Below are 16,802 nucleotides of genomic sequence, written 5' to 3'. Positions count from 1 at the left end.
GGTTTTAATGAAGTTACTTTTTTAATTAGACTTTGTCAAAGTCCCTTGGCTGATGCAGCACCTTCCCTCGCCGGCACAAAGGCACTTCTGAAAAGCTTCATCAGCACGACTATTTGAATCCAGATCTGCACAAAAACATTTCAATTGGGACTTCTTTGCTTATCATGTTTGACTAACAAGAGAGATTGGAAGATACAGAGAAGCCAATAATTTGGTTCTGCCCTCAGCTTCCTCTTCCTCCTCATCTACCAGTGTGTTTCCATGAGTCATCATCATGCGACTCCGCCAGAGTTTAATTAGCTCTTTGCACCTGCTGCTGGTTTCTATAATGTTGGACTAGCTTGCAAAACATAATCAAGGCCGAAAGACAGACCTCACCTCAGAGCAGGCAGCGTTCACTGTATAAGTGATGACACAATGATGAGGAGCTTCTACGATGCACATCAACGCCCCCTGGATCCTCATTCATGGGTTCAAATGACTTTGGCGGAAGTTTATTTCCCTCTAACAGGATTAAACTGTGCTGCAAATGTCCATAGGACTCACAACTGCAGCAAAAATCCAGGTTATGAAGAAAAATTCCACAACACTTTGATTTACTGGATGAGAACAACCTAATTGAAAATGAAAAATAGCGAAATATTAATTTTCTAGTAAGATATTGATTATAAGTGGAAAATGGTGATGCATCAAATATTGAAAAAACAAAATAAAACAAGGATAGATATGTAAATATGTATGAACTTGCTAAAAATGTGGATTTATGATAGTTTTAAGCCTGCGGGGTCCAGAGTTTGTCTACAGACATTACAAAAAATACCCAGATGTGCTATAAAAATGTTCTGCTGTTTTTCCAATTTGGTATCCCCTTATTTCAACATTCTACTTTTATATAATTATTTATTTTTTTCAAGTTTCAGTATTCCCAAGTTTCTTCAATTTTTCTGATTTTTAAAAGGAAACAAATCTTCTGAAATCAATTGTCCTTGACCTTTCCATACCACAGACCAGTTTAACATCCTAAGACTCAGTGTTCACATAAGTGGTCAAAAATACCTGAAAAAAACAAAAGCCCATGACTTAGGAGGTTAATGACGGACAACCTTTTTTATGGAGCGGCTTGTATGAGGCTGAAGAGGGCGTCCAATTTAAAAAAAACATTTTTTGTTTCAGTTTCACCTTAACTTTTGAGGGTAAAGGAACCATTAACCATTAACCAGTAACTAAATTTGTTATCATCCAAATGTAATTAGAATTGTGAGCAGCTGTATTAGCTTAATAGTGACGTTAGACAGCCAGTTGCTGAATATTATGCATTATTATTACGCTCTGTGTGAACAACTGTGGCAAAAAAAAATCCATATTTGAAGTTAAGACCCATGGTTTTAAACTGTTTAATGCAGATTTTTTATTTTGAAGTCAAAGTCTCTTCTACTGTTTCTTCACTGGATCTTTTCTGTGAAAATAAACTTTCCAAAGACATTTGTTTTTGTTACTTTGTCAGCTTGGGGGTTTCAATTTATTGGTCGGCACAACTGCTTTACCAAAGCAGAGTTAGAGTTTATTGTCATTTGTAAGTGTTAAAAACAAGTAGATTGGAATGTGTTTTCTTTTTTCGGACATAGATTTATTTTCGACACATGACCAACTGACTTGTCTATAGTCAAGGATGAGTCGGATGTGGAGTAGAATCCAATAGTTTTCCAAAATAAAATTTTCTACAGAATCAGATTTGAAACAAAACAGAAAAAAAATGTGGTTTGAGCTTTAGTTTCTCTGCAGCCTGGTACCAACTGTTCTATGGACTGGTACCAGTCCGCGGCCCGGAGGTTGAAGACCACCGATTTAAATTACTGAAAGACCAAATTAAAAAGTTGTCTAAAATGTTGTGAGTAAAGGCCCGTACACACCGGGACGAATTTCGCGCGCGATATTCGCCAACGTTTAATGCCTCGTGACTAAACAAAGGGCACCAACGTGAGTGTGCACACCGACGTAAAAAAACGCCACGCGTCAAAGCGTCACTTTTTAAAAAACGCCTTGGGTTCGTTTTTTTGGTTTGACGCCCCGCGTCGAAAACTATACGACCAATGAGAATGGCGCTTTTGCACACGTGTCTGGTGTAATGTTTGGTGAATCAAGCTATTGCTTTGTAATGTCCCTGCCGCTGTCCGTAGTTCTGATTTACGACTGTCGCAAAGCAGTATATTAAAGTACGTCATCTGAACGGCTCCCTCGTCTCGTGAATGTTTCTTATAAACCTTACCAGCAGGAATTAAGATACATTACATGGTGTCAGAACGCTGTCAAGAACAGTAAGAAACCTACGCAGCCATGACTATGCAGTTTGACCACCCAAGAATAGACTGGGAAGCGGCGGATTTATTCCAAGAGTTTGAAAGGTTTAGCAGCCACGTTAGCTTCGTGTTCGCGAGTCCTCTGTCCGCGCAAGAGCCCAAACAGAAGGCGGGCTGGCTTGGAACGTGGCTTGGTGAGCAAGGGAGAGAAATCTACAAAACGCTCCAGTGGGCTGACGGTGAAAAGGATGATCCAGTTAAAGTCCTGGACAAATTTGCAGCCTACGTAAGACCTCGGAAAAACAAGAGGATCGCGAGGCATCGCTTCAAGCAGAGGAAACAAGGAGCAACGGAGACATTCGACCATTTTGTGAAAGACTTGAAACTTCTATTGCTGGATTGTGAGTATGGTGACCCAGATGACATGCTCGTGGATGCCATAATTGCTGGTGTGAGGGAAAAACGTGTCCAGGAAAGACTTTTGGACAAAGGTGAGGAGCTGACACTAGCTAAAGCTATAGAAATCCCTCAACAGTTTGAAATGTCACAAACACAGATGAGAATTGTGAGAGAGGAGGACACACAGGTGTCAGCAGTGTCAAGCAAACCAAGATTTAATGCACAAAATAAAAAGGCTCACACTCAGTGGCAGCAAAAACCCACACAACCAAGGCAAAATGTGCAAGGTAAAGCAAAAATGTGTTCCAAATGTGGGAAAGACCCCAAACACAAGTGGAGTAAAGGTGTATGTCCAGCTAAAGGATCAATCTGCTCATGCTGTAATAAGCCAAACCACTGGGCATCAGTTTGCCGCAGTCGCATGGTGAGTGCTTTAAATGTGGAGTCAACAAATGACGAGTGTGAGGAGGAAATACTGGACATCAACCTCACTACAGATGCAGTTCCCATAGCAACATTAGTGGAAGATAAGTGGTTAGTGGACACTGACATCCTGTCTAAGAAGGTGCAGTTCAGGATCGACACAAGATGTAACACGCTCACTCTAAACTGTTACCAATCCCTAAACCACAAAGGTGAGCTTAAAACATCTAAAAGAGTGCTCAAAACCTACTCCAACCACAAAATAAAACCAATTGCATCAGTTGACCTCCCGCTAAAATACAAAGCACACAAGGCCAAAGCAGAGTTTGAAATAGTTGACATTGCACAAGTAAATGTGTTGAGCGGCACAACAGCAGAGGCACTGGGCCTTATCATGAGACTACACACTCTACAAGATGCTGCTTCAAACAAAGCAGGCAAAGTTGGAAATGAAGCTACAACGCCAGAGACACCTGTCGGGCTTGAGAACGTCCCAGAACTGACTCATACTACAGGAACACTACCAGGTAAATACACAATAAAAATTGATCCAGATGCCAAGCCTGTTATACATCCTGTGCGCCGACAGCCTGTTGCACTCAGAGCTAAGATAGTGAAAAAACTGCATGAAATGGTGCAAGATGGCTATATCACAAAGGTTGACCAACCAACCGACTGGGTGAGCTCTATGGTAGTAGTCACAAACAAAGACAAGCTTAGAATCTGCATCGATCCAAGCGACCTGAACAATGCTATAAAGCGAGAGCATTATCCCATGCGCACAATAGAGGAAGTTGTGTCGACAATGCCCAATGCCAAGGTCTTCTCGGTCCTAGATGCAAAATCAGGCTTTCTCCAGATTGAGCTAGATGACCCATCGTCATTCCTAACAACCTTCAACACACCCATTGGAAGATTCAGATGGTTGAGGCTACCATTTGGTATCAAATGCGCTCCTGAAATATTCCAGCGCATTATGGATCAAATGCTAGAGGGCATTGGTGGAGCCACAAGTGTGATAGATGACATCCTCATAGCAGCGCCAACCCTAGCAGAACACAGCAAAATTCTAAAGCAGGTTGTGCAGCGAGCCACGACTTATAATTTGAGGTTAAACTTCAATAAATGCCACATTCGTCAGTCAGCTGTGCCTTATGTGGGACACTTAATAACAGCTGATGGGCTAAAACCAGACCCAGTGAAAACTGAAGCTGTTAGGTGTATGCCGCCCCCTACAGACAAGGAAGGTGTCCGACGGTTCCTGGGTTTTGTGACATATCTGTCAAAATTTATTCCGAACCTCAGCGAAATCGACGCACCACTAAGGCAGCTTACAAAAAGAGATGTGGAATTCATGTGGCAACCAGCGCAGCAACAAGCCTTTGAGAAGCTCAAGGATGTTTGCACGAACCCCCCTGTACTGAAGTTCTTCGATGTGTCAAAACCTGTGGAAATATACTGTGATGCAAGCAGCACCGGACTGGGAGCTGTGCTGATACAGGACGACCGACCAGTAGCCTTTTCATCACGGTCAATGACAGATGCAGAGACGCGTTATGCGCAGATTGAAAAGGAGATGCTCTCCATTGTCCATGCCTGCACCAAGTTTCACCACTATATTTTTGGAAAACATGTCACAGTATTCAACGACCACAAGCCACTCGAGGACATCTACAAAAAGCCGCTGCTGTCCACACCACTGCGTATCCAAATAATGCGCTTGCGACTTCAGTGGTATGACATCACAGTCAGGTACAGGAGAGGCAAAGATATGGAACTGCCAGACACGCTGTCTCGAGCTCAATTGTCAGACAAAACACCAGAGGCAGGAGGTCTAGACTGTGTCTCCATGATCAACTTTCTGTCTGTGAGTGAAGAGAAATACACCGAGCTGCAGACACGAACTAACAATGAACTGAGTCTGCTCCAACAGGTCATTCAGCATGGCTGGCCGGAACACAGAAGAGAAGTGCCGACCCCTGTGCAGCCATACTGGGACTCAAGAAGTCAACTAGTGGTAACAGATGGCATTGTCTACAAAGGTATGCGTATTGTTGTTCCCCCCACCATGCAAACAGACATGCTTCGCCTCATACATCAGTCCCACTTGGGAATGGTGAAAAGCAAACAGCGTGCACGCGAAGTGTTATACTGGCCAGGTATGAGCGCCGAGATTGAAAACATGATCAGAAGCTGCCCAAAGTGTGCTGAAGTGCAAAACCGACTCCCCAAACTTCCTCTAATGCAACAGAAACACCGGAACTTCCTTTTGAAGTAGTTGGCTCCGATCTGTTTGAGTTTGAGGATAAGCATTACATCGTACTCGTGGATTATTATTCAAAATTCATTGAAGCAGACAAGCTGAAAGATCAGCGCAGCAGCACTACTATTGAGGCACTAAAAACTCAGTTCAGCAGGCATGGCATCCCTGCCATCCTAAGAACAGATAATGGTCCACAGTATACATCAGCAGAGTTCAAGGAATTTTGCCAAAGCTATGGAATCCAGCACAAAACATCATCGCCACACACTCCACACTCTAATGGTGAGGCGGAAAGGGCAGTACAAACTGTTAAAAGACTGTGGAGCAAAGCAAAAGACAAATATCTCGCATTATTGGACTACCGCACAACACCACTCGAGTCTGTAGGACTGTCACCTGCTCAGCTGCTAATGGGCAGGAGACCTCGCAACAACTTACCTACAGCCAGAGCACTGCTCAAACCCACGTCCTATGATTCCAATAAAGTGAAATGGTTACTAGACAAGACAAAACATATCCAGAAGCATTACCACGACAGAAGAGCGGTCAGCACCAAGCCAGAGTTACAACCCGGAGATGAGGTCAGGATGGCGCCACACCCTGGAAACCAAAAGTGGTCCCCAGCAGTGGTCGTCCGACCACACAGTGCTCCACGCTCCTACATTGTGGACAGTGAGGGCAAGCTGTTCCGTCGAACCAGACAGCATCTCCGCACGAGCACAGCTGCTGCCAATATATCGCGCCATACCATGCCCAACGAGGAGCCCTGGTGTGAACCTGCAGGGACGCCAGAAGCTAAGGAGGAGCAGTGTGCAGTGGCACCCTCAGAGCTACCATCTCAACCCTCAGTGGTTCCCCAGTGTTCTACATCACAAAGGAGCGAACCATATCGCACCAGACGTGGCAGAGCTGTAAAGCCACCTGATAGACTAGACTTGTAATCCGGCTACATCCAGTGCCAGATAGTATTCAGGGACAGACGTGACGCAGACGTCTGATGGAAGTGAAGTGCTGGTAACCTCTCCTTCCTAGATTAGTTCATAAATGCTGGAAAGCTTGTTTATGATTATTATTTATGTTTTGTTGGGTTATTTCAGAACATTTGAGCTCCATGTTAGAGCACCAGGACAGCCTTTAGTTTGTTATTGTTGATAATCGTATTTATGTTTTTTTTTTATAACTGAGAAAAGGGGATGTAATGTTTGGTGAATCAAGCTATTGCTTTGTAATGTCCCTGCCGCTGTCCGTAGTTCTTATTTACGACTGTCGCAAAGCAGTATATTAAAGTACGTCATCTGAACGGCTCCCTCGTCTCGTGAATGTTTCTTATAAACCTTACTGTAGTATCAGGTGAGACAAAGGGGTAGGAACCTTTGTATGGGTGGATTTGTACCTGGAGGGAAGAGAATAAAAGCGGAACCTATGTGAAGCTACCAGCGTGTCTCGTGTGTTGGTGATATAAAAATATATATACTCAGCCACTTGAACATGGTGTCAGAAGTGAACCCAGGAGGGGTTTGAACTGAAGAACTCAGGATAAAAATAATAGTGTGGATTTTGCCGCTCGTAGTCGCCATCGAAGTCCGGGACGGCCGCCATGAGTCGATTCCAGGTACCCCCACCTCAGAAGTTTTCCTTCAAGGCAGATGACTGGCCTAAGTGGATAAAGCGTTTTGAAAGGTTCCGGATTGCGTCTGGTTTGGAGACTCAAGCCGAGGAGAACCAAGTGAATGCGCTGATTTATTCCATGGGGGAGGAAGCCGAGGATATTCTGGTCTCGCTGCACCTGAGTCCGGAGGAGGCAGTCGACTTCCACACAGTCAAGACAAGGCTGGACGCTCATTTCGTGGCTCGCAGAAATATAATTTTTGAAAGAGCAAAGTTCAACCAACGACAGCAGGAGATGGAAGAGACGGTCGACAGCTTCCACACTGCGCTGCAATGCCTGGCGGAGCACTGCGGCTACGGCGCTCTTCACAGCGAGATGGTGAGAGACAGATTTGTTGTGGGTTTGAAAGACAAACGGTTATCGGAACAACTACAGATGGATCCAGAGCTGACTTTAGAAAAAGCAGTTAATAGAGCACGACAGAGTGAGCAGGTTAAAAGGCAGCAAGAGATGCTTCACAGTAACTTCAGAGCGGATGTGCAAGTGGATGGCGTGCACGCGCGTCAACACGGCGGCGCGCGAGCGAAGACAAGAGCACCGCCACACCGCCAAAAAGTAAAGACACACACACAGGACACAGTAATTCAGTGCACAAGATGTGGAGATTCAAGAGGACATAGCATGCAGCAATGCCCAGCACGTGAAGCAGTGTGCAATCAGTGCAGGAAAAAGGGACATTATGCAAGAGTCTGCAGAACCAAACAGAGAAAAGACATGAAAATTGCTATGGTGACAGAGGACTCAAATGATGGATTTGCTTTTTTAGGTTCAATGTCTGATAAAAACACAATAAGTCCTTGGATCACAGAAGTAGAGGTGAACAGCCATAGCACAGTGTTTAAAATTGACACTGGAGCTGATGTGACTGCAGTTTCAGAGACGTTGTACAAAGAAGGACAGTTTGGCAAGCTGGAGAAGCCAACAAAAGTCTTACGAGGACCAGGAGGTTCACGGTTACAAGTCCAAGGTATGTTCACAGCTAACCTTCACAAAAATAACAAAAACACGAAGGAGGACATCTATGTTGTGAAAGGTTTGAGTATGCCGCTCCTGAGTGGGACAGCAGCTATTGCTCTACAGCTGGTTGCCAGAGTAGAGAACATCATTCTGGACTCCACAGCGACTGTTAAAAGGGAGTTCCCTAGGCTTTTCAGTGGACTCGGAAAAATGGAGGGAGAGTACAACATTGTGCTGAAACCGAACGCTCAGCCTTTCTCTCTGTCCACACCAAGACGCATATCTCTTCCCCTTATGCCAAAGGTTAAGGAGGAGCTGACCCGAATGGAGCAGCAGGGGGTCATCTCAAAAGTGGACCAGCCAACTGAGTGGTGTGCACCCATGGTGGTGGTGCCAAAACGCACAGGCAGGGTGAGGATCTGCACTGACCTAACTGAACTGAATAAATCTGTGTTAAGAGAAAAACATCCTCTTCCGTCTGTTGAAAACACATTAGGGCAGCTGGCTGGAGCCAAAGTATTTTCAAAGTTGGATGCTAATGCTGGATTCTGGCAGATTCCACTATCTAAAGACTCTTCTCTGTTGACTACCTTTATAACTCCTTTTGGACGATACTGCTACAATCGTCTGTGTTTTGGGATCTCGTCTGCACCCGAGCACTTCCAGAAACGAATGTCACGTATCCTGGAGGGTCTCGAAGGAGTTTTGTGTCAGATGGATGACGTTCTCATCTGGGGAACCACACAAGAAGAACATGATGAGAGACTGAGAAGAGCATTATCTCGTCTCCAAGAGGCAGGTGTCACGTTAAATGACAAATGTGAGTTTTCAAAAAGCAGGATTAAATTCTTGGGTCAGATTATTGAAGGATCAGGCGTCAGCCCAGACCCTGAAAAGGTTAAAGCCATCACAGGCATGCAGGAGCCTACCAATGTGAGCGAGGTGAGACGTTTTCTTGGAATGGCAAATCACCTTGGAAAGTTTTTGCCTCACCTAGCAGAAAAGACACGCCCTCTGAGAGACCTGCTGAGGAAGTCTAACATGTGGAACTGGGGTTCACAGCAGCAGAAAGCCTTTGAGAGTATCAGAGCTGATCTGACGACACCCCCGGGACTCGCTCTGTATAACCCAAATGCTGAAACGCTGGTGTCTGCAGATTCTTCTTCCTATGGGATGGGCGCGGTTCTCCTCCAAAAACAAGAAAATGGAGGATGGAAACCGGTCGCGTATGCGTCCAGAGCTTTGAGCGAAACAGAGCAGCGCTACGCCCAAATTGAGAAGGAGGCGTTGGCCTTGACGTGGGCATGTGAGAGGTTTCAAGAGTTTCTCATCGGGAAATGTTTTCACATGGAAACGGATCACAAACCGTTAGTCCCACTGCTGGGATCAAAGAGATTGGATGAGCTGCCACCCCGCATACAACGCTTACGTATGAGACTGATGAGGTTTTCTTTTACCATCTCTCATGTCGCAGGCAAAAACATCGCGACGGCAGACGTTCTGTCAAGAGCTCCTGTTGGAGGGAATGATTCTGACTTATCGGAGGAAGATATCAACCTGTATGTGGACGCGGTCATAAGCAGCCTACCAGCTACTGAGAGCAGGCTTCAGCAAATTAAGACTCATCAGGAGAATGACGTCATGGTTCAGCAACTCAAAAAGTGCTGCGTGGAAGGATGGCCAGATAAGTTCTCAGCTGACAGATCCCTGCAGCCTTACTTGCAGTACTCAGGAGATCTCTCAGTTCACAGCGGTTTGCTACTTTACGGTAGCAGAATAGTGATTCCTGCATCACTGAAGAAGGACATTCTTTCAAAGCTGCATGAAGGACATCTGGGGATAACCAAATGCAGAGCAAGAGCCAAGCAGTCAGTTTGGTGGCCAGGTCTCAGTAAAGAGTTAACAGAAATGATAGAAAAATGTGATGTCTGTGCTCGTGAGAGAACAAACCTGAGGGAAACTTTAATTCCTACTGAGTTTCCTACAAGACCATGGTCCACAGTAGGAGCAGACCTGTTTCAGTTTGGTTCACAGCATTACTTGATTGTGGTGGACTATCATTCCAGGTATTTTGAGGTGGCCAAGCTGACATCTACAACATCTGAAGGTGTTATTGAACACTTTAAATCTGTGTTTGCACGACACGGCATTCCGGATGAGGTGCGCACGGATAATGGACCACAATTTAGTTCTGAGCACTTCCGTAATTTTGTGCGCTGCTGGAACTTCAAACACGTGACTTCAAGCCCGCATTTCCCACAGAGCAACGGTGAGGCGGAACGAGCTGTGAGGACGGTAAAGAATCTTCTCAAGAAGTCTGGGGATCCATATCTTGCTCTCATGGCTTATCGTTCTGCGCCTCTAGCAAATGGATACAGCCCTGCAGAACTTCTGATGGGCAGAAGGATAAGGACGACTGTTCCTATGATTTCTTCTCAGCTTAATCCAGAAGGTGCGGATATGAAGCGGCTGAGGAAGATTGAGCAGAAGTACAGACAAAAGCTTCAGCAAGATTATAACAGCAGACACAGAGCACATGATTTGTCTCAGTTACAGCCTGGAGATCATGTGTGGGTTAAAGGTCTGCAGGAGAGGGGCACGGTTGTTTCGGCTGCAAATACTCCAAGGTCGTACGTCATAGATACACCAAAGGGGGTCCTGCGGAGGAACAGATACCACCTTTCACCAACTCCTGTGGCTCCAGAAACACCTGCTCTTTCTCCCCCGCAAGATACGAGAGGAAGTGTGGCCCCTGAAGAAAACGAGTTGGAACAGGAGACTTCAGTGTCTGAGAGACGGTTTCCAGTAAGAGCCAGGGCGCCGCCAGCGTACCTAAAGGACTATGTTTGTTCAAACAATAGGAACTGAGTGAGTTCTGGGGCAGAATAATCCCCACACTCAGATTGAGGATCTGAGTAGTCTATCTCATTCCTCATAGATAGAAGTTTGTGGTTTTATGTTGAAATGCATGGAGTTGTTAATGGTTTCACTAGGATGTGCACTTCATGTTGGTTATGTGTATGAACACTTTACAGAGGAGCAGTGCAGTGTTACTGATGAGAAATCTTTTTGTTATGTTACCCTGACGTTCTTCATTTAAGAAAGGGGGATGTAGTATCAGGTGAGACAAAGGGGTAGGAACCTTTGTATGGGTGGATTTGTACCTGGAGGGAAGAGAATAAAAGCGGAACCTATGTGAAGCTACCAGCGTGTCTCGTGTGTTGGTGATATAAAAATATATATACTCAGCCACTTGAACACTTACCAGCAGGAATTAAGATACATTACATCTGGAGCTTCTGAAGTTACAGTAAAACACAACTTGGGGGCGCTCAAACACAAAACTGCTTTTGTGAGGACATATACCAGCGAAGAAGAAAGACCCCAAGTAGCGTCTACATTGCCGCGAAGAAATAATGACGGACATTCTAAAATATCCCCGAACCACCATTTCAAGCACCAGTAGGAGCAACTGTTGCTTGAAATATTTTATGTTTTCTTTGTATGATTCTGACAAGCGCGTAAATACTTGCTCTCTTCTTCTGAGTGAAAAGCGACTTTAAGAAGCGTAAAGTTGCGCAGCGCCACCTTGTGTACAGGAGTATTTCCGTTTTACATTAAGCGCCATCTAATGTCAGGGAATGAAATTGCATGTTCGCTCGGCTCATCGTCAGCAAAAATCGCCTGGGTGTGAACACAAAAAACGTGGCGAAAAACGCAGGCGAATAACTCCTGGCGAATATTCGTCCCGGTGTGTACGGGCCTTGATGGCATTCAAAACAAATACAAAAATGAATTAGTCTAAAAACAGCCACTGCTGTTAATTAAATCTACCCTTTCTGTATAGTTATGCAGCAGGTCCTACACAAATTGAGAGATGAAAAAAGACAAGGTGAGAATCCGCAGTCCTAAACAAAAACTGTCATGTTAAGTGCTTTTGTAATGACAAGATCCAAGGGTATGTCATTGACAGTGGGTGGGTTCTGTCACATATCGATCGAGTCCAAAGGTTTTAGGATGTGTGATGAGTTTCTTTGCATTTTTGTCTTCAGGGTTATCTTCATGTCTGTTAAAATAACCAGCGATGGGCAGTCAGCCAGAACCAGAATACAAATATGTCATTTTAGGACAAAATGAACATCTACTGATAAGGTTAAAGGTCTGTAAATGGCATTTAATGCAGAGCTTACAACTATATGAAGATGTTGAAACAACTGAAAAAAGGTATTTGTCTGGATTGACAAGAGATTTTAAAACTTTTGTTCCCCGGCCTCTTCTTCTGTCTTTTCAATAAAATACTAACAAAATCACAGCTTGCAGGAGATAATCTAATACGTTTAATTAAATTAAATAATTTATTGATCCAAGTTTCTATTAAAAACGTAGTATCACTGCATTAGCAGACGTAAAATCATTAATTAAAAGTGACTTGTTTTTGAGTGATCTGACTCTTTTAGGGTCATTTCTTAAACATTAAATGGTTGTTTTGCTCTGGAAGAAGTTTGTAAAAAGTAGATTTTACTGTTGGCTGTACTGTAATATTCATGCAGTATGAGTATGACAGTAGGCTTCAAGATGAACAAAATCTTAATCCAGAAGAGATGAAATGTTTTCCAGAAGCATGTGGCCCAGGGTTCCACTGCCATCCTCCTCCTCATACTCTGTGGTCCTTGGAAGCGACCGGCGGCTCTTCTACAGGAGCCACGGTGATCAAACAGTTTGTGACATGTTGTTATACCTGATCTGATAAAGGCTGGATGTGCTTCCTATGAGCTCCACTACTTTGTGGCCCAGAAGACGCTCTCACACTGAGATGGTGAAGTGAGTGGAGGCGTGGTACCTCTCTGAGACGGGAGACAACACTGGTGTTTGTTTGGAGGAACCTTAACTATACAGTACAGTTAAGATTATTAAGTATGTCAAAAAATATTAAAAATGAAATCAAACTCTAACAACCTGAACAGGACAGATAAATATCATGTACTTCTAAATATTCTTAAACGACAAAAGTAAACATTTGAAAAACATAAAGTGCCTTTAAGTCCATACTTCAAATAAGATCAATTAAACTAAAAATCTAAGATTGCTGGTCTGTGATACACATGTACTTATTCTCTTTAAAAGTAAACAGTTCAACAATAGCAGCATCAGAAAATGATTAAATGCATCAAACTCTCCCAACCTGAGTCATTAGTCTCAAAGACGCTCTTAAACCTTTCATAAGAACAGAGAGCAGCAAAAACCAAAGTTTTCAGCTGAAACTCCATAACTCATAATATGCTGGCATAACATTTTGTCATTTCTGTCCGTTTTTTGGATGATTATGAGCAAGTCTTATCATGTAAGCTGCAAGTTCAATATAATTCAATATTTAACACAAAGAGAAACCTTATTCAAAAGGGGACCAACTCTCATTCAGACCAAACGCGGCGCCATAATTGGAAAGCTTAATTGCAGAGATGACATCTTGTTAATTGAATTAGAAACAACAGGGAAAAAATAGAAAGGCAGGAGTTGGAACAATATCACAAAGTGACATTGAAAAACTGAAGGGTGTAAAGAAGCATGAAGAGGGAAAAAACCCAGAAAGATAAACACAGGGGGAAGAGAAAAAATGTAGACAGGTGTCTGAACACGGAGGCAAAGAGGAATATGTGCTCCAGCAGGCTCTCACCTTCTTCTGAGGCTGGAACGATGCTCGAGAAAAGATGTAAGCCATTGATTGCATGTGGATAGAATATAGCCACAAACTGGAAGAAGAAATTACCAACTGCTGCATAGATCTTTCATGCCATTGACTCAGGAAAAAAAGTTCAAATTACTGTCATTTTCAAACATTTCATTTCAAAGAAAAAACATTTTAAAAGCAAAATACAAAAAATCTGCAACTTCAACTTAGCACTATCCTTTCCATCAGCCGTACCTTTTTTCATGCATGTATAGGGTAGGAGGCGGTCTGGTTTTCTTAAGGTGAAGTGGAAAGGCAAGGGCAATGAAGTGTCTCGTTTATCCGAGGGTTGACCTTCAAGGAGAAGAGAAATAAAGAACACCAGCCTTTACTGCTGCACAGCAAGTAAAAAGACAATTTTGAAGACTTTTACATAATTCTGCGAGACAAGAAAAGGTTGTTGGTTTCTCTTCAGGTGGCAAAAAAAATAAACATCTTTTTTTTTTGCCAGGACTTTTTGAACTTCATGTCAACCTCCAACACAGAACTACCAGTCCATCTCTAAGCATGACTTCTGTATTGTAACAAAGAGGATGGCAACCCATTTGAAGCAGAAATGAGACGCGATTTTTTTTGGTTTCTTACAGTAGTGATCACTATGTGCATTTTTTTAATTAGGTAGGCCAACATTTCAGTGAAGTCAAATGGACAAGTTTTACAGTGAAAACGAGTACTTTAAAGATCTCAAAATGGTACCAACATTGAGACGTAGCTATTTGTTAGGATCCTGGGCTCATCTCCACGCCTGCCACCCATCATCTCATCAGCCTGCGGCCTTTATAAGGAACCACCACCCTACAGCCAACGTCAGTCCGTCTGCTTCACGTGGTTGAGTACTGACTCCTTAAGCCAAGTCTACGTCTCGTGCTTTTGTGCTAAGTACCTAGTGCTCTCAGAAATCTAACTGCCATTATCTCTGCCTCTTCAGGAAGTTCCATCGGCTCAACCTTCACCCTTGGTCAACCTTTGCAGTTCATTCCACCCAAGCCAAGAACCGTCACGCCAGAACCCACCAACACCACTGAGGACTTAATAAAACCCTCTTTCAGTCTCTGTCCTGCTTCTGGGTCCAGCCTCACTCATCCTAACACTATTTGACTGCAATGTTATTGAATCTTTATCTCCTCATTAGGCCTGTTCACCAATTCATGGAAAAACTAGGGTTTGATGTTGCTATGACGGTGACCATAAAGCCAAAACTTCTGACATTAAGATAGCCCTGTGAAATTAATGGGTCACATGATCACAGTTTTTCACACTTGTTGACTACAGCAAATTACATTTCTGATCCTTCACAGAATAGCTCCAGTAGGAAAGCTATGAAAATGGTTTTGCCTGGAGGATGAGTTGAGAAAAAGCTGTAAACAGAGAAAATAAAACTTTTTAAAGAGGAAAACATGAAAGCTGATAAATTGAGCTTTGTAAGTTAACAATATTGATTCTTTAAAATTATTCACATTCAGTTTCCTTTGTAATTCTTCAGAAAATCTCATGTCTAACTATACATGTAGAAGTATATCTACACTCACTGGCCGTTTTCTAAGGTGCACCTGTCCAACTGCTTCTTATGGCCAATTTCTAATCAGCCAATCACATGGCAGCAACTCTGTGCATTTAGGCATGTAGACATGGTCAAGATGATCTGCTGTTATACGAGCATCAGAATGGGGAAGAAAGGTTATTTACCTGACTTTGAACGTGGCATGATTGTTGGTGCCACATGGGCTGGTCTTAGTATTTCAGAAACTGCTGATCTTTTGGGATTTTCACCCACAACCATCTCTAGAGTTCACAGAGATTGGTCTAAAAAAGAGAAATTATCCAGCGAGCGGCAGTTGTGTGGACAGAAAACGCCTTGTTGATGCCAGAGGTCAGAGGAGAATGGCCAGACTGATTTCAGCTGATAGGAGGACAACAGTTACTCAAAGAATCCAATGACGGGCTTGTGAGTTGAACCCGACCCGACCCAGTATGTGTTACAAAATTGAGTAGTACGCGCACACATTTTGGTTGTAATTAAACACAAAGGTCATCGGCCATGTAACTAGGAATGCACAAGTCAACTGTTCTACAAAGATGGAATCAGAGAGAAAGCAGACAGAAACCTTGATTTTTAAACTATCAGACATCCTTAACCCATGAAGTGTTTGTCACCAAGATAAACCCAGTGCCAAGTAAAGGAATCTGGTTAAAAAAATAACATTTCTAACACACTATGCTTTATGTATAGATTGAAGAAACAAAACCCGATCAAAGTTTTGAGATGCAGAACAGGCAAAAACTTGCAGTGCCTTTCAGACTCACGGGGCTCCAGTCTGTCTTTTAACCTCCCTGTTTCACCATCTTCTTTTACAAAGTGATGGGGTCTGTTTGGAATATTGAACGCTTTCCATCCATCACTTCTGGCAGTTGGTAAAGTTAACAATCTTTTCATCTCTTGCTTTGGAGCTTGGCTTCGCCAAATGAATGTTAATATGATGAAGTCAACTAAAAGGCAGGCTGTAAACAAAGAAGCCAGGTCTTTTCAGAGGACTTTCAAGCTTTTTTTCTCTCGCTCTCAGGCTGTTTGTGAGATGATGGAAACTCATACATGGCTGCATGGCTGTCGACTCTCAAAAATGGTTTGGTGTTTAGTCTTTTCTCATTTTTATTCATCTCCCCTTTCATCTGCGACTCTTCACTTTTGTGCGTCCTCTACTTCACTCATCACTTCCTTTAGCTCAGCCCTTTATCTATTCATGCACTTTACTCTCTTCACTCCCTGCTGCATCTTTTGTCCCAAGCATTTCTTTCAGAAGTGCTTTTCCATAACAGGTCGCTGCCCTATAACAGAGGCCTTAATGCAGTTTTATTATTCATCATGAGTACCAATTGGGTGAGAATCAGTCCTCATGGTCTAAGTATCACAAGGCAGTGGTGCCATAAAATTTGGCATGCAGGAATCTCAAAAAAGTGTTATTTTAACCTCATAATGATTATACCTTCAGACACGTGATACCCAGCAGTACAGTTTTTGAAATTTTTACAAATTTTATACACTTAAAACGCAAGGGTAAGTAAGGCGGA

At 43.3% G+C, this 16,802-nt stretch overlaps 1 protein-coding gene across 1 annotated transcript; it reads left to right on the top strand.

The window, feature by feature from the left end:
* The first annotated feature begins 6,860 nt into the window (after positions 1-6,860).
* LOC111947875 (uncharacterized protein K02A2.6-like) lies at positions 6,861-11,153 on the top strand. The gene has a single exon (XM_023958255.1). It carries the CDS (start codon positions 6,980-6,982, stop codon positions 10,874-10,876), a length of 3,897 nt encoding a protein of 1,298 aa, XP_023814023.1. The 5' UTR covers positions 6,861-6,979; the 3' UTR covers positions 10,877-11,153.
* Positions 11,154-16,802: the final 5,649 nt, after the last annotated feature.

This window comes from Oryzias latipes, chromosome 9 (assembly GCF_002234675.1).
Source record: "Oryzias latipes chromosome 9, ASM223467v1".
NCBI classification, from domain to species: domain Eukaryota; kingdom Metazoa; phylum Chordata; class Actinopteri; order Beloniformes; family Adrianichthyidae; genus Oryzias; species Oryzias latipes.
This window is presented reverse-complemented; position numbering and strand designations above follow the sequence as displayed.